Raw genomic sequence first — 19,343 nt, forward strand, 5'->3', positions numbered from 1 at the left:
TAGGATTGCCGAGATTGTATTGTATTTTCTCCACTGCGTTTGTCATTTACGCCTAACAAGCTTTAAAGGGGCAGCACTAAACCTTAGAGGGGAAGGATAGACAGACAGTAATTGCATGTCTTCTGCACCACAATGGCCTTAGACCTCAATCTGTCATCCTTTCTGGGTCTCTATAAGCAATAAAAATCAGCTGTCGCTGTTGATAAATGATCGCGTTTCAGTCTCTTCTTTTTTTTTACTTTTATTTATATATTTCATTTATTTTATTTTTTTCATTTCTCACCCAGGGGGATTCCAGGAAAGAAATGTGGGAACATAATCTTATCTGCCGAAGAGCTCAGCAACTGTCGGGTTGGTATACATTTCTATACATTGGAACAAAAGAGCAGCACATCACAGCTGTATGACACTGGCAATGCCGTCCAACCATGAGAACAATGTTTTATTGCTCCACTGCATCTACAATGAAAAATAGAAGCAGATAGTGCAAATAGTTTCTTTAAAGGGAACCAGTCATCAACGTTATGCTGCCCATACTAACGGCAGAATAACGTAGAGACAGGAGAGTTGATTTCAGCGATCTGTCATTTATAAGTTAAAAGTCAGTGGTTGCCGAGAACCAACATCACAATCATTGCAGACTGGGCCTGGAAAAGAGTCATGGCCGCCTGAGAAGAGTCCTGGTTATTCATGAAGTCCTGCTCTCCTGCCCACCTGCTGATGACTGACCGGCTTCTACCTAGTTGTCTCCCTTTCTCTCTAGGAGAGAACTGCCAATCATCAGCAGATGGCGGGAGAGCAGGAGATTATAATAACCAGGACTCTTCTCAGGTAGATTGGACTCTTTTCCAGGCCTGGGCTGCAATGATTATGATGCTGGTTCTCGGCAACCACTTACTTTCAGCTTATGAGTGACACATCGCTGAAATCTGCATTTCTGTCACTAAGTTATGCTGCCCTCAGTTGATGACAGGTTCCCTTTAAAGATTTCCTACCCTCCTGTGTCTCCATGGTAACAGACAACACACAGCCCCTGTGTAGTCAGATCCTGCAGTCATGCTCCCTTCTATTTGTCCCCGAAGTAAGTAACAGATATGGATTATTGTAGGAGCTCAGAAAGAACTAAGCTCTGTTCGCACTTCCACTACAGTCCTGATCAAAAGTTTAAGACCACTTGAAAAATGGCAAAAAATCCTATTTAGCATGGCTGGATCTTAACAAGGTTCCAAGTAGAGCTTCAACATGCAACAAGAAGAAATGGGAGTGAGACAAAACATTTTTTGAGCATTCAATTTAATGAAAACAACGAATAAACTGAAACAGGCCGTTTTTCAGCTGATCCAAAGTTTAGGACCACACCTCCCAAAAAATAAAAATAAACCCCCCAAAACAGAAATCAAACTTCCAAACATGAACTCAGTAATAAGTAGCTCCGCCGTTATTGTTTCGGCATGCTTGATGCAAGCGTTTCCATGAGGTGAGTGGGAACATTTCTCCAAGTGGTGAAGACGGCCGCACGAAGGCCATCTACTGTCTGGAACTGTTGTCCATTTTTGTAAACTTCCCTTGCCATCCATCCCCAAAGGTTCTCAATTGGATTTAGATCAGAGGAACACGCAGGATGGGCCAAAAAAATGATGTTATTCTCCTGGAAGAAGTCCCTTGTCCTGCGGGCATTGTGTACTGTAGCGTTGTCCTGTTGGAAAACCCAGTCGTTACCACACAGACGAGGGCCCTCAGTCATGAGGAATGATCTCTGCAACATCTGGACATAGCCAGCGGCTGTTTGACGCCCCTGCACTTTCTGAAGCTCCATTGTTCCACTGAAGGAAAAAGCACCCCAGACCATTATGGCGCCCCCTCCACTGTGGCGCATAGAAAACATCTCAGGTGGGATCTGCTTGTCATGCCAGTAACGTTGGAAACCATCAGGACCATCAAGGTTAAATTTTTTTCAGCAGAGAATAAAACTTTCTTCCACCTTTGAATGTCCCATGTTTGGTGCTCTCTTGCAAAGTCCAAACGAGCAGTTCTGTGGCGTTCAAGGAGACGAGGTCTTTGAAGACGTTTTTTGTTTTTGAAGCCCTTCAGTCTAAGATGCCATCTGATGGTTATGGGGCTGCAGTCAGCACCAGTAAGGGCCTTAATTTGGGTCGAGGATCGTCCAGTGTCTTGACGGACAGCCAATTGGATCCTCCGGCTCAGTGCTGATTAAATTTTTTTGGGTCTTCCACTCAGGATCATTTAAGAAATTCCAAATGACTGTCTTACTGCGTCCCACCTCAGCAGCGATGGCGCGCTGTGAGAGACCCTGCTTATGCAGTTCAACAACCCGACCACGTTTAAAAAGGGAGAGTTTTTTTGCCTTTGCCATCACAACGTGTGACTACCTGACAGAAAATGACAATGAATCCACATTTTTGCACAGATTTGGCCTTTTAAAGGCATGTGGTCCGAAAATTTGGATCAGCTGAAAAACAGCCTGTTTCAGTTTAATCGTTATTTTCAATTAATTGAATGCTCAAAAAATGTTTTGTCTCACTCTCATTTCTTCTTGTTGCATGTTGAAGCTCTACTCGGAACCTTGTTAAGATCCAGCCATGCTAAATAGGATTTTTTGCCATTTTTCAAGTGGTCTTAAACTTTTGATCAGGACTGTATATCCTCTAGTTTCCTTTGCTTTTTGGTGGCATGCTGCTGTTCTATCCAGTACAATAAAAAGGAAAACTGACAAAACCAGTGAGATCCATCATGATCCATTAAGATCCAGTCAATTTCCAAAAAGTTAGGTAAGGCTAAATCTATGGATCCACAGCGATCAGCCGATCTCTCTGAAGAAAGTAGCAGCCAGTCAAACATTTCCTCTGCAGCGGCCACTACAGGGAAAACGCAGTATTACACCGCATCCATTCAAATGAATGGATACAGTATGTCCAGTTCTCCAGAGCAAGAACTGCTGTTTCTTAGCAGTTCCTCCTTAGAGATAGGGACTAAAGCAGGGGCGTAGCTATAGGGGGTCAGAGGTAGAAGTTTCTACCGGGCCCAAGAGCCTGTGGGGGGCCCAAAGACCCTTGTGCCACATATGAAGACACCGATATTATAGAAAGTGCATGCAGGTCAAGTTACACCTCTGGCTGGAGGTGAAGGGTTAGGTCAAGAATTTGGCATGGCGGGCAGGAGTGGGGGCTGTCTCAGGCAGCTTCCCTGTCCCCTGGCCACAAAGCACTGAGGGAAGGGGGCCCAAGCTGAACTCTTGCACCAGGGCCCCTGAGCCTTTAGCTACGCCCCTGGACTGTAGATCAGTAAGTACACTACAATACATCTCCTAAAATGCTGCAGAACCTCGTCAGGAAGAGAAAGTACTCTATGTCAAACAATGACACTGTAAAGTTTCTGGCTAAACTCCAAAAAGAGGTTCTGCAGCAGTTGTAGTATGTATGACAGCATATAATGCACCCCTCCAGTAAATTAGAAGTCATCCAGTAACTTTATGACCTCTGTAAATTTATGGACCTCCTCAGGGATTTGTAATATGTCACCTATGTATAATTTACAATCAAGGGGTACATTATACCATAAATTAATTTATATGATAGGAAACATTTCTGGCACACAGTAAGTTCTCGGAGTTTATCATATACAGTACCATTATTTCTTTTCACACCAACCAAATAATTTATTTCACTTTTGATTAACAGTATCATTGATTACATTCATATTTATAACCTGCGAACTTCAGAGAACGGCTAAAACAAAAAAAATTCTCAGCCTCTTGTCGGCCTTGATTACCCCAAATCTTATCTACTCCTTATATAAATTCCTTCTCCCGTTAAATCTTTATTTTGAATGGCTAGGACAGGTTTCTGTTAGAATAGGACTCTATATGTTCTTCAAAACTACAACTCCCAGCAGCCACAGGTTGGAGATCATTGGACTGCAACATCTGTACCATCTCTATCAAAACTGAACTAGCATTGTTTACAGTTAGGTCCATATATATTTGGACAGAGACAACATTTTTCAAATTTTTGTTCTGTACATTACCACAATGGATTTTGAACAAAATAATCCAGATGCAGTTGAAGTTCAGATTTTCAGCTTTAATTCAGTGGGTTAAACAAAATGATTGCCTAAAAATCTAAAGCATTTTTTTTAAACTCAATTTCAGGGGCTCAAAAGTAATTGGACAAATTACATAATTTTAAATAAAGTATTAATTTCTAATACTTGGTTGAAAACCCTTTGTTGGCAATTAGAGATGAGTGAATTTCTCAAAAATTCGATTCGGCCGGTTAGCCAAATTTTCTGAAAAAAATCAGTTCGATGCAAATTTATTTGCGGCAAATCGCATTAAAAAACAGCTATTTCCTGGCTGCTATAGTGGTGTAGAACACTGTGCCTTGCAGTAACACGCATACGGCCCAAGATCCTACTCAGGGGCGTAGCTAGAAATGACTGGGCCCCATAGCAAAAAAAAATTATGGGACCCCCCCCCCCCCCCAAGATCTCCCATCCACACATACCTTTCGGACCTCGCCAACGCATTTGTGCCAGTGTAGGAAATGTATGAATCTAAATGTCTGTGTGTTAAAGAAGATTGTTAAATTGTACAGGGGTCTGTAACACAAGAAGGTGAAAGAACATATCGTGGGGTGTGTATGTGTATTAGACAGAAGGTAGGGATATGTATCTTGTGTAGTTTGGGTATTAGGGAGAGTAAAGAGTATATATCTAGTGCTGATACATGTGTAGGTGAAGAGCTGCTCTGACATAATTCGTCTCTTTCATATTATAAGCTCCCCTTATATATAATTTACTTACAGTTCTGAAGACTCAGGGGTGCTGACAGGTTTGGCCTCAGGGGGTGCTGACAGGCTTGGCCTCAGGGGGTGCTGACAGGCTTGGCCTCAGGGGGTGCTGACAGGCTTGGCCTCAGGGGGTGCTGACAGGCTTGGCCTCATGGGGTGCTGACAGGCTTGGCCTCAGGGGGTGCTGACAGGCTTGGCCTCAGGGGGTGCTGACAGGCTTGGCCTCAGGGGGTGCTGACAGGCTTGGCCTCAGGGGTGCTGACAGGCTTGGCCTCAGGGGGTGCTGACAGGCTTGGCCTCAGGGGGTGCTGACAGGCTTGGCCTCAGGGGGTGCTGACAGGCTTGGCCTCAGGGGGTGCTGACAGGCTTGGCCTCAGGGGGTGCTGACAGGCTTGGCCTCAGGGGGTGCTGACAGGCTTGGCTTCAGGGGTGCTGACAGGCTTGGCCTCATGGGTGCTGACAGGCTTGGCCTCAAGGGTGCTGACAGGCTTGGCCTCAGGGGTGCTGACAGGCTTGGCCTCAGGGGTGATGACAGGCTTGGCCTCAGGGGTGCTGGCTGGCTTGGCCTCAGGGGTGCTGGCTGGCTTAACCTCAGGGGTGCTGGCTGGCTTGCTTGGCCTCAGGGGTGCTGACAGGCTTGGCCTCAGGGGTGCTGACAGGCTTGGCCTCAGGGGTGCTGGCAGGCTTGGCCGGGCAGAAGGAGTGTGGGAGACTGTGAGGCCTTTATTCTCCAAGCTGCTCCGGAAAAAAAATATTTTTCATTACACCTCAGGTCAGATCCCCAATCAGACCCCCAATGTTAATCAGACCTCAGCTGACAGCCCCAATAAGATCCCCAATGGTAATAAGACCCCAATAAGACCTCAGATAACACCTCAGCTCAGACCCCAATATGAATGAACCCCAATCAGACCTCAGATAAGAGCCCCATGCCTCATAGCAGACCCCAGTAGCCTCATAGCAGCCCCCAGTAGCCTCATAGCAGCCCCCAGTGCCTCTCACTATCCCCCAGTGCCTCTCACTAGCCCCTAGTGCCTCTCCACCAGCCCCCAGTGCCTCTCCATCAGCCCCCAGTGCCTCTCACCATCCCCCAGTGCCTCTCCATCGGCCCCCAGTGCCTCTCACAAGCCCCCAGTGCCTCTCACCAGCCCCCAGTACCCTTTCCATTAGGCCCCTGGTGCCTCTCACCAGCCACCAGTACCCTCTCCATCAGCCCCCAGTGCGCCCTCCCTGGTATTTAAATCATTGGTGGGCAGTGTGCCCTCCCACCGCCCTTCCCAGTATTAAAAATCATTGGTGGGCAGTGTGCCGCCCCCTCCCCGGTAATCATTGGTGGGCAGTGTGCCCTCCCCCCGCCCTTCCCAGTATTAAAAATCATTGGTGGGCAGTGGGCATTGCGCCCCCCGGGCCCCCCCTTCATTGGTGGCAGTGTGCCCTCCCCCCACCCTTCCCAGTATTAAAAATCATTGGTGGGCAGTGGGCAGTGCTCTCCCCGGGCCCCCCCCCCTCCCCTTCATTGGTGACAGCGGCAGTTCCGATCGGAGTCCCAGCAGTGTAATGCTGGGGCTCCGATCGGTTACCATGGCAGCCAGGACGCTACTGAAGTCCTGGCTGCCATGGCCAGTTACTCTGCAGAATACTTACATAACTGTGGCTGCCGGGCGCTCCTTCTTCTTGTAACTCACAGGTCTGTGCGGCGCATTGCTTATGCTTATAGCAATGCGCCACACAGACCTGTGACGAGTTACAAGAAGGAGGAGCGCCCGGCGGCCACAGCGCATGTAAGTATTCTGCAGAGTAACTGGCCATGGCAGCCAGGACTTCAGTAGCGTCCTGGCTGCCATGGTAACCGATCCATGGGGTAACCATGGGGGCCCCTATCGCACCGCCACTCAAATTATAATTTTTTTCATTCCTCAGCTGGCAGCCTGGGCCCCCCAGTGGCGTAGAGCCCCATAGCCATTGCTATGGCTGCTATGGTGATCCCTACGCCACTGATCCTACTATAGCGTGAAAGAGCGCACTCCTTTTACACCAATTCACTGATTCCACATAGATGTCTACAGAACCTGTTCTATTAAACACCTATACAAGTAGAGCCCCCGACCGAGTGGAGAGGGTGTCAGCAGTAAGTTTGTGTTGACGTCACTGATTATTTTGCCCTTCCTCTGATCCGTCAGAACAATAACCCCCAAAAACAGATCCTGTCTGTTGAGCAGCTGCCTTCACTCGGACAGCATTAGGTCAGTAATCCCTCAGTATTGCTAAAGCCCAAAAAAACAGGAGTGGATCCAAAACAGAGATAACACGTGAATGGAATATTTGCATGTCTTCTGTGTTTTGTACCCACTCCTGCTTTTGCCTACCAAATCATAAGCCAATTCTGATGCAAAATAGGGACCATGTCATGCAGGCCTTACAGCTGTTACATAGACAGGATCCGTTGTGCGTCTCATTTTTCCTTCCTTCTAACAGATCAGAAGAAGGGTCAAATGAATGATAATGTCAGCCAGGCCGAAAGGCAAAATAGTGGCCCATTCATGAAGTGGGGAGGGTGGGAACAGCATGAGAAGTCCACAGAGTGGCCCTATGACATAGTGGTGAGGTGGAAGCAGCATGAGGAGACCACAGAGTGGCCCAATGACAGAGTCTGGAGGTGGAAGCAGCATTAGGAGGAGGCCACAGAGTGGCACAATAACAAAGTCTAGAGGTGGCAGCAGCATTAGGAGGGGGCCAAAGAGTGGCACAATGACAGTGTGGAGGTGGCAGCAGCATCAGGAGGCCACAGAGTGGCACAATGGCAGAGTGTGGAGATGGCGGCAGCAGCATCAGGTGGAGGCCACAGGGTGGCACAATGACAGTGTGGAGGTGACAGCAGCAGCATCAGGAGACCTGAGTGGTGAGGTGGCAGCAGCATAAGGAGACCACAGAGTGACCCGTTGACAGAGTGCGGAGGTGGCAATACCAGTACCAGCTGAAGATGGTGGGTGAAAGAAGGAGCACTTGGCATCAGATGTGTGGCATCAGGCGGGTGGCAGCATCAGAAGAGTAGCTGAGGCAGGTAGCCAGAAGAAATCGGTCTCTTTTGTCAAGGTGTTGGTGTAGCACCATGGATGATCTAGTCTGATGCATCAGGCATTGGCGGATGGAAATCCTGGCTGATCCACGCCTGATTCATCTTGACAAAGGTCAGTCTCTCCACATTTTGGATGGACACGCGAGTTCTTTTTGGGGTTACTATGGCCCCCGCCACACTATACACTCGCTCTGATGCCACACTACTGGCCGAGCAGGACAGCTTTTCCAGGGCAAACTCTGCCAGTTGCGGCCACAAATCCAGTTTGGCTGCCCAGTAGTCCAGCGGATCTGCAATGTGGGGTGGCAGGGTGCTGTCCAAGTATACCACCACCCGCTGTTCAGGTCCTGCTCCAGGTCTAGATATTGCTGCTGCTGGTGAGTAGTTTTTTCACTAGGCAGGTGAAGAAAGCTGCTCATTAGCGACACTAGACTCAAGTTGCTGCTGATGGAGCTGGAACTGCTCCTGCCACCCCACTCTGCCACAGAAGCCATGGCAGAGGAACGTGAGCGCAGAGGGCCCCCCCGGTCAGACCTGCGAGAGGATGGACGATTGCGCTGATAGGCAGCGGCCAACTGACTACTGTAAGAAGGAACAAGGAGCCGTCTTTGACGGAAGATACGTGTCACCGAGGTTCCTGGCCTCGGTGAGGTAAGAACCGGGTTTTTTCCTGAAGTGTCAGGTCTGTAGTGCAATCTGACACTTAAACTGTTAGAATGGCTGTAAAGCCAATCCGGGCCGGTTCTTATTGGGAGCAGCCAAAGAGCAGGGTGGGTGGCTGTTCCCCACGGTTCCAGGCCGGGTTTTGGCTGGAATATAAAAAACCCAGCCAGCATGTTCAGGTGGTAATTATCCTCCATGACAGAGGAGCTGAGGAGTCTGTGGTTTGAGACACTGAGGCATCTGTTTGTGTGAGCCATAGGCTGGGGAAACAGGCCACTAAAGACTGCTGCGGACTCTGGGTGAAAATCATCTGCTGACCAGGTGACGTCTTTTTGCACTGTGAACTTTGTGTGGTGTGAACAGGAACCAAGACTGAACACTTTCTTTTGGCTTGTTTTCTGGCTATGTGTGAATAAACACTGAACTTTGATTTAAACCTTGTTTTTTGCCTCTGTACTGCGTCCGCTTACCCTGCCTACCAAAGCGAATCCCCACACTACATAGGATGTCTCTATAGTAGTTCAGTTTGTTCTCCCTCTCAGCGGGTGTAAAAAAGGCCTCCATTTTGCACTGGTAGCGAGGGTCCAACAAGGTGGATAGCCAGAAGTCATCCCCCTGCCGAATGGCAAGCAAGTGAGCATGCATTGGGCCATTTGTGCAAGTGACTTGGAGGGACTCCCTGCCTCCGTCTCTATTGCATACTGCCACGGTGTGTCTGGGTCCTCTGCCTCAACTTCCTCATCGCCCTGTAGCTCCTCTGGCTGCTCCTGCTCCTTCACTTATGTCACCTGTGTATAAAAACCACTAATTTCGCTACATATTGCTTGTGCTCCAATGTCCTCCTCCTCCAGTTCAGCCCTCCACAGGGCTCATGTGGCCGTGAGATCTAGGCGTATAACCATGTTATAACGGAAAATAATAAAACCACCCGAACACCGAACCCGAACTTCAGTGAAAAAGTCCGGGTTCAGGTTCGGGTACCCGAACTCGCAAAGTTCGGTACGAACCCAAACTTTGCAGTTCGGATTCGCTCAACTCTAGCCACGAAGTAACAATTTCCTTTGTCTTTTTGCACTGTGAACTTTGTGTGGTGTGAACAGGCACCAAGACTGAACACTTTCTTTTGGCTTGTTTTCTGGCTATGTGTGAATAAACACTGAACTTTGATTTAAACCTTGTTTTTTGCCTCTGTACTGCGTCCGCTTACCCTGCCTACCAAAGCGAATCCCCACATTTGGTGTCGGATGCGGGCAAACGCAGTGAGGCAGGCCTGAAGGCCGAAAAGTTTTTGTTTATCCGGGCACAAGTGCATGTCCTACATTAAGCCGGCAAGGTTACGACCCGTATCCCCTGACAAAATGGAGGCGGTCGTGAAGGCCCTCGTGGAGGCTAACTTGCAGCAGCGGGAGGCTAACAAGCAGCAACAAGAAACGAACCAGCTGCTATTGCAACATGTGATGGCGTTGCAGGCGTCAGGAGCGTCCCAGAATGTCCACGATGCCCGGAAAGCTGTCCGCGCGGCGATTCCGAAGATGACCCCCTCGGATGACGTCGAGACCTATCTGGCGGTCTTCGAAAAAGTGGCCGTGAGGGAAAAGTTACCCCGAGACCAGTGGGCAGAGGTTGTTGCTCCGTTCCTAGCGTCCGGTCCCCAGCAAGTATTGTTTGATCTCCCCGATGATCAGGCGGCCGACTACCCGACAGTAAAAGGTGAGATCCTGGCGAGACTCGGGGTGAATGTATTGGTCCGGGCCCAGAGGGTGCATCGGTGGGAATTTAACCCGGCTGAAACCGCTAGACCACAATATTATGATCTGCTGCACCGTTTGCAAAAATGGCTGCAGCCGGACATGTTGACTCCCACTGCTATGTTGGATCGGCTGTTGGCGGATGTGTTTTGGAGGGCTTTGCCGTACCCTCTCCAGCACTGGATCGGCCAGGTGTCTCCGAATAATGCCCTGGAGATGGTCGACCTGGTGGAGCGCTATGAGGCCACCAGAAATCTACAGGGGGGTTCTTTTGGGAGGGGGCCAGTCAAACCCCGGAAAACTCCGCCCCAGACCCGGCGGCCGGTGCCAGCTAGACCCGCCCGGGATGTACCCCCTGCCGACCTAAACCCGGTGGTCTGCTGGCGTTGTCAGGAGCCTGGACACATAAGGGCGGACTGTCCCCATCGGGGGGAACCCATGGACACCAACTATGGCTTCCGCCACTCATTATATGCCAGGATGTTGTGTGCCACAGGAACTTCAGAGACTATGGACAATAGCCACCTGTGCCAGGTGGAAGTGGGGGGCACTCTGGCGGTGGCTCTGCTGGATTCAGGGAGCCTGGTGTCCCTGGTAAGAGCTGCCCTGGTGCGGCCGGCTGAGTATACTGGCCGAAAAGTCGGTGTTGTTTGCATACATGGGGACTTAAAGGAGTATCCCACCGCCCGGGTCTCTCTGTCAATGGTGGCCGGCAGGTGGATGCATGAGGTGGCCGTCGCCACAAAGCTACCATATGAATTGATCATTGGGAGAGACTTCCCCGGGTTCCCGGCACTCTGGCCGGATACGAAAGTTACCCGGGAGACAGATGTACCCCTAGCAGAGTGGCCTGACTCAGGGGGGAGGCCAGAACCTTGGGAACCGGAGTCAGAAGGACCAGCTGTAGGGGTGACCGCCACTTCGGTGGAAGAGGGGGAGACAACCCCGTTAAGTGTGATGGTGGGAGACGTAGAGGATTTGCCGCCGGGTCCTGAGCTGGCAGACCTCAATGTCTCTAGGGATAATTTCGGTACAGCACAACACCAGGATCCGACTCTATCTCGAGCCTGGGAAAATGTGGTAGTAGTTGAGGGTGAGCCGCAACAACCGGGGGCCGAATCTATGTTCCCCCGTTTTGTGGTTCAACAGGAGATGCTGTACCGGGTAAATAAACTACGGGGTGAACATATTGAACAGCTGGTGGTGCCCCAGGCATATCGCAAGCTCGTGTTGAAATTAGCCCACCAACATGTTCTTGGGGGACACCTGGGCCAGCAGAAAACGCAGGACCGGATTTTACAGCGATTTTACTGGCCCAGTGTGTTCAGAGAGGTGGAAGAGTTTTGCAAGTCTTGCCCAACCTGCCAGATAACCAGCCCCCAGCCACATTTCCGTAGTCCTCTGGTCCCTCTCCCGATTATTGAGGTTCCCTTCGAGCGGATCGCTATGGATCTTATAGGCCCAGTACCGAAGTCAGCTAGAGGGCACCAGCACATCCTGGTCATCCTCGACTACGCCACGCGGTACCCGGAGGCGGTGCCACTGCGTCATACGTCAGCCAAACTCATAGCTAAGGAGTTAATGGAAATGTTTTCTAGAGTGGGTCTGCCTAAGGAGGTTCTAACTGACCAAGGGACCCCATTTATGTCCAAGGTCATGAGGGAACTCTGTAAGTTGCTCCAAATAAAACAGTTACGGACATCCGTGTATCATCCGCAAACGGATGGCCTGGTAGAGAGGTTTAACCAGACGTTAAAAAATATGCTAAAAAGAGTGGTGTCTAAGGATGGGAGGGACTGGGACCTTCTTCTGCCCTATCTCATGTTCGCAGTGCGAGAAGTGCCCCAGGCCTCTACTGGGTTCTCGCCCTTCGAACTACTATACGGCAGACACCCTCGTGGTTTATTAGACGTCGCCAAAGAGGCGTGGGAACAACAAACCACACCGCACAAAAGTGTAGTTGAGTATGTCACCCAGATGCAGGGACGGATGGAAACAGTGTTACCTCTGGTTAGGGAGCATATGGAGGCAGCGCAGCGAGCCCAGAGTAGGGTCTATAATCGGCAGGCTCGGGTCCGAAACTTTAACCCGGGTGATCGGGTGTTGGTTCTGGTACCAACGGTAGATAGTAAGTTCCTAGCTAGGTGGCAGGGGCCCTACGAGGTACTAGAAAAAATTGGACCAGTAGATTACAAAGTACACCAGCCAGGGAGGCGAAAGCCGGAGCAGGTGTACCATGTGAATCTGCTCAAGCCGTGGAAGGAAAGGGAAACCTGTACGGAAGACAGCCCACGACCAGGGTTCCTAGGGGAAGAGGTTTCGGCCCCTCAGTCTGAAGCAGGGGAAGCGGCTGTCACAGTGAAAATTGCTGACAGCCTCTCCTCTAAACAGGCTCAGGAAGCCAGGGAGTTCATTAGTCGGAATACGGATGTGTTCTCAGACCTCCCTGGACGCACGTCCGTAATCCGGCATGACATTGTCACTGAGCCTCAGGCGAAAGTCCGGTTAAAACTAGGGGTGCACCGAAATGAAAATTCTGGTCCGAAACCGAAACCGAAAATTCAGGATACCCCTTGACCGAAACCGAAACCGAAAATGGCTTTTTGCCCAAATACTTTTAAAAGACCCCCCACCCCATAACAGTGCCATCCACAGACCCCCCCACCTCATAACAGTGCCATCCACAGACCCCCACCCACCCCATAACAGTGCCATCCACAGACCCCCCCACCTCATAACAGTGCCATCCACAGACCCCCCCCACCTCATAACAGTGCCATCCACAGACCCCCACCCACCCCATAACAGTGCCATCCACAGACCCCCACCCACCCCATAACAGTGCCATACACAGACCCCCACCCCATAACAGTGCCATCCACAGCCCCCATTGTACAATTAATAGATTAATAGAAAATATTTCAAAATAGCGGGGAGGGACTGGGAGGAGGAGCTGGGGGCCGGTGCGTTCACTGTGCTCCGGCCCCAAGCTCCAGTAGTTATAAAATGTTGTACAATTAATAAGGATTCTATTCATGAGGCCCCCTCTGCAGTATTACATTCAATACAGCCACATCATACTCACAGGGCTGTCATCTTAATGCTGGCCGGCCGGGCAGAGGAGCTGCAGAGTCACAACTGACGTCATGTGCCCGGCCTACTTTCTGAATGAAGGAGGCGGCGCAGGCATGTGACGTCAGTCGTGACGCTGCCGCTCGTCTGCCCGGCCGGCCAGCACAGCCCTGTGAGTAGGATGTGGCTGTATTGAATGTAATACTGCAGAGGGGGGCCAAATGAATAGAATGCTTATTAATTGTACAACATTTTATAACTACTGGAGCTTGGGGCCGGAGCACAGTGAACGCACCGGCCCCCAGCTCCTCCTCCCAGTCCCTCCCCGCTATTTCCGGCCGATATGTAAAAATATCGGCAGAAACAGATTAGGTGCATTCTCGGCCGATATTTTCGGCCGCCGAAATTTCGGTGCACCCCTAGTTAAAACCTTACCGGGTACCCGAGGCTAGGCGACAAGCCATCACGGAGGAAGTGCAGCTAATGCTCCAGCTGGGTGTCATCGAGGAGTCAAAAAGTGAGTGGGCCAGTCCGATAGTATTAATACCCAAGCCAGACGGGACATTGCGGTTTTGTAATGACTTCCGCAAACTTAATGAGGTGTCCAAGTTTGACGCGTATCCCATGCCCCGAGTGGATGAGCTTATTGAAAAGTTGGGCCAAGCCCGGTATTTTTCTGTGTTGGACCTCACCAAAGGGTACTGGCAGGTACCCTTGACGGAGGCTGCCAAAGAAAAAACGGCTTTCGTCACGCCAGAGGGGCTGTATCAGTACAAGGTATTACCCTTTGGTCTACATGGCGCTCCCGCCACGTTTCAAAGGTTAATGGATATTGTACTCCGTCCACATCGTCGATACGCTTCAGCGTACCTGGACGATATCGTTGTCCATAGCAACGACTGGGAAAGTCACTTACCTAAAGTCCAGGCTGTAGTGGACTCCCTTAGGAAGGCTGGCTTAACCGCTAACCCAAAAAAGTGCTCGATAGGGTTAGAAGAGACCAAGTACCTGGGGTATGTCATTGGGCGCGGAGTGATCAAACCTCAGGTGAACAAAATTGAGGCAATTAGGAATTGGCCCCGACCTGTCTCTACTCGGCAAGTAAAATCGTTCCTGGGTATGGTGGGGTACTATATGAGGTTTGTCCCCAATTTTGCTACAGTCGCCGCACCATTGACAGGCCTTTTGAAGGGACGCAAGTCAGTGACGGTCCACTGGAATGAGCAGGCGGAAAAGGCTTTCTCCGCTTTGAAGTCGGCCCTGTGTGGGTCCCCGGTTTTGGTGGCGCCCGACTTCAAAAGGGAGTTTATAGTGCAGACCGATGCCTCTGAGGTAGGTCTCGGTGCTGTACTATCTCAAGATATTGACGGGGAGGAGCATCCCGTTGTCTTCCTCAGCCGGAAGCTCATCCCAGCCGAGACTAGGTACAGTATAGTGGAGAGAGAGTGCCTGGCCATCAAGTGGGCACTCGAGTCTCTCCGCTACTACCTTTTGGGGAGAAGGTTCCGTCTGGTGACCGACCACTCCCCTTTGAAATGGATGAGCCAGGCCAAAGAGAGGAATGCTCGGGTCACCAGGTGGTTCTTATCTTTGCAAAATTTTAAGTTTTCCGTGGAACACAGGGCAGGCAGGTTACAGGGAAACGCGGATGCCCTATCCCGCGTACACTGTCTGGCAAGTGTTCACCCCCTCAGGGTTGAACAAAGGGGGGAGGTATGTAAGAAGGAACAAGGAGCCGTCTTTGACGGAAGATACGTGTCACCGAGGTTCCTGGCCTCGGTGAGGTAAGAACCGGGTTTTTTCCTGAAGTGTCAGGTCTGTAGTGCAATCTGACACTTCAACTGTTAGAATGGCTGTAAAGCCAATCCGGGCCGGTTCTTATTGGGAGCAGCCAAAGAGCAGGGTGGGTGGCTGTTCCCCACGGTTCCAGGCCGGGTTTTGGCTGGAATATAAAAAACCCAGCCAGCATGTTCAGGTGGTAATTATCCTCCATGACAGAGGAGCTGAGGAGTCGGTGGTTTGAGACACTGAGGCATCTGTTTGTGTGAGCCATAGGCTGGGGAAACAGGCCACTAAAGACTGCTGCGGACTCTGGGTGAAAATCATCTGCTGACCAGGTGACGTCTTTTTGCACTGTGAACTTTGTGTGGTGTGAACAGGAACCAAGACTGAACACTTTCTTTTGGCTTGTTTTCTGGCTATGTGTGAATAAACACTGAACTTTGATTTAAACCTTGTTTTTTGCCTCTGTACTGCGTCCGCTTACCCTGCCTACCAAAGCGAATCCCCACACTACATAGGATGTCTCTATAGTAGTTCAGTTTGTTCTCCCTCTCAGCGGGTGTAAAAAAGGCCTCCATTTTGCACTGGTAGCGAGGGTCCAACAAGGTGGATAGCCAGAAGTCATCCCCCTGCCGAATGGCAAGCAAGTGAGCATGCATTGGGCCATTTGTGCAAGTGACTTGGAGGGACTCCCTGCCTCCGTCTCTATTGCATACTGCCACGGTGTGTCTGGGTCCTCTGCCTCAACTTCCTCATCGCCCTGTAGCTCCTCTGGCTGCTCCTGCTCCTTCACTTATGTCACCTGTGTATAAAAACCACTAATTTCGCTACATATTGCTTGTGCTCCAATGTCCTCCTCCTCCAGTTCAGCCCTCCACAGGGCTCATGTGGCCGTGAGATCTAGGCGTATAACCATGTTATAACGGAAAATAATAAAACCACCCGAACACCGAACCCGAACTTCAGTGAAAAAGTCCGGGTTCAGGTTCGGGTACCCGAACTCGCAAAGTTCGGTACGAACCCAAACTTTGCAGTTCGGATTCGCTCAACTCTAGCCACGAAGTAACAATTTCCTTTGTCAATAAGGCGTGCCCCTAGACCAGGGATCAGCACCCTCCGTCACTCCAGCTGTTCAGAAACTACAACACCCAGAATGTTTCAGTCACTTCTGTGGGAGTTAGAAGAACAGCTGAGCATGTTTGCATGTTGGGAGTTGTAGTTCCACAGCAGCTGCAGTGCCGAGGGTTGCTGATCCCTGCCCTTGACAATCTGATGCTGTACTTGTAGTGCTTACAGTGTAAGATGGTGTAGGGACACACCTTATTGCAAATGTATTCCTTTATACGTTTCCAGGAGGAATAAAAGAACACCCACCACAACCACCATGTGCCATTTATGATATTGGTGTCTTCTTATATAGAAGAGTGGTTTTTTTTGCCTCTCACAAGTTCCAGGGCTTAAGCCTAAGGGCTCAGGCACACGACCATATGTTTTTTGCGGTCCGCAAAAAAACAGATACGCAAAAAAAACAGATGATGTCCGTGTTCATTCTGTATTTTGCGGAACGGAACAGCTGGCCCCTAGTAGAACAGTCCTATCCTTGCCTGCAATCGGACAATAATAGGACATGTTCTATTTTTTTGCAGAACGGACAAACGAAAACGGAATGCACATGGAGTAACTTCCGCTTTTTTTTGCAGACCCATTTAACTGAATGGTTCTGCATACGCTCCGCAAAAAAAACGTAACGGACACGGAAAGAAAATACCTTCTTGTGCATGAGCCCTAACTCCTACCTATGCAAACCGTATACTCTCACCCCTCTCTGGTGTTTTTTTCCCTAAAAATAGCAAAACAAGTTTAAATCAGAACTGTTTGTGCACATGATGAAGCTTTGCAGAAAGGCTTTTGATTGAAAATGTACCAAGCTTCAGCTGTTTGCGATCAGGGGCTTCACAGACAGAACACAGGGAGGATGCCATCTTGGCACAATTTGATGCTGTGATTGCCAGGCAGAGGCACGGTAAGGTGTTGCTGCTCCCGGCAATTATCGTCAGCCACGTTACCTCTTCATTGGCTTTTTCAGTTACATTTTAATTGCAGAAGTGCAGTGGTAATGCAACGCAGCTGCAACGGCCAAGGCCCCTTTTGTAATGGGTGGCGGTACCCAGGTGTAGAAATGGCCGAGTCATATAGGGTGGCCTAATATGTCCCTTTATGTTGTATGAGATAATTGAGTCCAGACCTTGTGATGAAGTTGAATAGCAGCTTTACTTTGGTAAACGTTTCTCCAAACAGTTTTAGGCTTTGTCTTGGTCCCAGCAGGCTTTGGCATTAAAGCTCTGGCAGGCCAACTCAACTATGCTACATCTGTTGCGCTCTAACTCTGCTGCACTGACAGGCCTGCTGTACAACTCAGCTTCTTCTTTATGCTAAAACTTCTCTCTTGGTAGTCTGTCTCTTAATTATGAAATGTGCTAGGGAACTCTCCTCCTGGCTCCTGAGGCTTTAAGCTGTGGCCTCCACATCCAGCAGAGCTGAAGGTGCTCTGGCTGGCTTGGCTTGGTCTGGCTTGGCGTGGGCATGTCCAGCAGAGAAGTGCCCAGCACACCCTCCTTCCCCTAGCAGGGGGTAAGCTAGACTGCCCCTAGAAACTGGTCCCCACCCTTACTGCAGGAAGTGGGACAAGCCCACACACAGTTGTAGCTCTGCCATATTTGCTGCCACCTGCTGGTAAACCAGGCACATTACATTTGAACATAACAATTGCATAACATCAGAAATAGGAATGCACATTGTAGTGGACCTGAAATAAATACACAAGATGACATGATATTAACACACACAGATAGAAGCAGGGCATAGGAGTGGTAATGCCACTCTGGGGCGTTACAGTAACCAAACAGCAATCAGAGCAGAGGAAGAGGCTCACGCGGTTCATGCCAATGGTTTTCCGCAGAACCTGAATTTATAGAGCATTGCACTGGAGGAGAGTCCACTATTGCTTGTGGGTATCGATTTTTGGACAAATGGAGGAGGCGTCCACTTGGGGACAATTCTTTTTTATATAACAGGTTCCTTCTGGTGGTGTAGCATTAGGATTGGTCATTGAGTCTAAGACACCCTCTGTCACTCAATGGTATTAGGCATTGGACCATTTTGCATCCGCAGAGCTCTGAGTTCAGGATGTATCTCAGTGTCTTTTTCCCTGTGGTTAATAAATTTTTTTGCATCTGCAAAAAACTGCAACTTTATTTATATTTTTATTATGTACAAAATATGTACCAATTAGACCACACACGGATGACATCGGAGTGCTGTCTGTGGTTTTCCTGAACCAATTGAATACAATGGGTGCATTCTGTCTGCAAAATAGACCAAAGTAGTGCATGGTGGTTTTAAAATGACCTAGTTTCTGCTTCCTGGTGTCTCTTGACATAAAGGATATACCCGCTCAGCCAAGCACTGATTGGAAGAACGGGCACCGAGAATAACAGACACATAAATGATGCTACCATACTGTTTGAATAAATAATGCTGCCACACAGTGCAAAATAACACTCCAATAAGTACAGTAAATAAAATAAATATAACATCCCCTGATGATAACAGACTACGCCTGTAAAGTTTATGGGCCGCGCCATAAATGCCTGATAGGTGTGGATCCCGTCTCAAGAACAAGCCCCGCTGTAAATGGAGAGCACGCCGCGCATGCGCAGTGCTCTTTATTCACTGCTATGGGACTTACAAAAATAGCCATAGCGGTGAATGAAGAGTGCTATTTTTGGAAGTCCCATAGCAGTGAATAAAGAAATCTGCGCATGCACATGAGAATGTGCGGACACCTCTCTATTAACTGCGGGGTCACATTGTTGAAATAGTAGCAGGTTCCAGAGGTGGGACTCACACCTACAGACATATGCCATAAATGACCAAGATGGGAATACCCCTTTAATATCCCGAAGAGTGGCAGCTAAGTGTCCCGTGTCCAATAGTGCCAGCTCCGAATGGGGTTGTTACTTGCTGCATCTTTGGGCGCCAGTGTTGCATCAGACGCTTAGGACACGCCATTATTTAATCAGTGGCTTTTTACGCCAGTCTTAGATTTCCCCCTGTGCTGCCGTAGGAGAAGGCTAATTTTTGACGAGGCATGCGTCTTGTCATAAATTAAGCGCATCTATGGCAGCCGTAAGC

General features: G+C 49.6%; 1 protein-coding gene across 1 annotated transcript in view; it reads left to right on the forward strand.

The window, feature by feature from the left end:
* Nucleotides 1-19,343, forward strand: part of CPNE9 (copine family member 9) — a 228,500-nt gene that overhangs the window by 172,415 nt on the left and 36,742 nt on the right. Inside the window, exon 8 of the mRNA XM_044301241.1 lies at nucleotides 288-351. Within this exon, the coding sequence (XP_044157176.1) occupies nucleotides 288-351 (64 nt within the window). The remainder of the gene's footprint in view (nucleotides 1-287; nucleotides 352-19,343) is intronic.

This window comes from Bufo gargarizans, chromosome 7 (assembly GCF_014858855.1).
Source record: "Bufo gargarizans isolate SCDJY-AF-19 chromosome 7, ASM1485885v1, whole genome shotgun sequence".
Taxonomy (NCBI): Eukaryota; Metazoa; Chordata; class Amphibia; order Anura; family Bufonidae; genus Bufo; species Bufo gargarizans.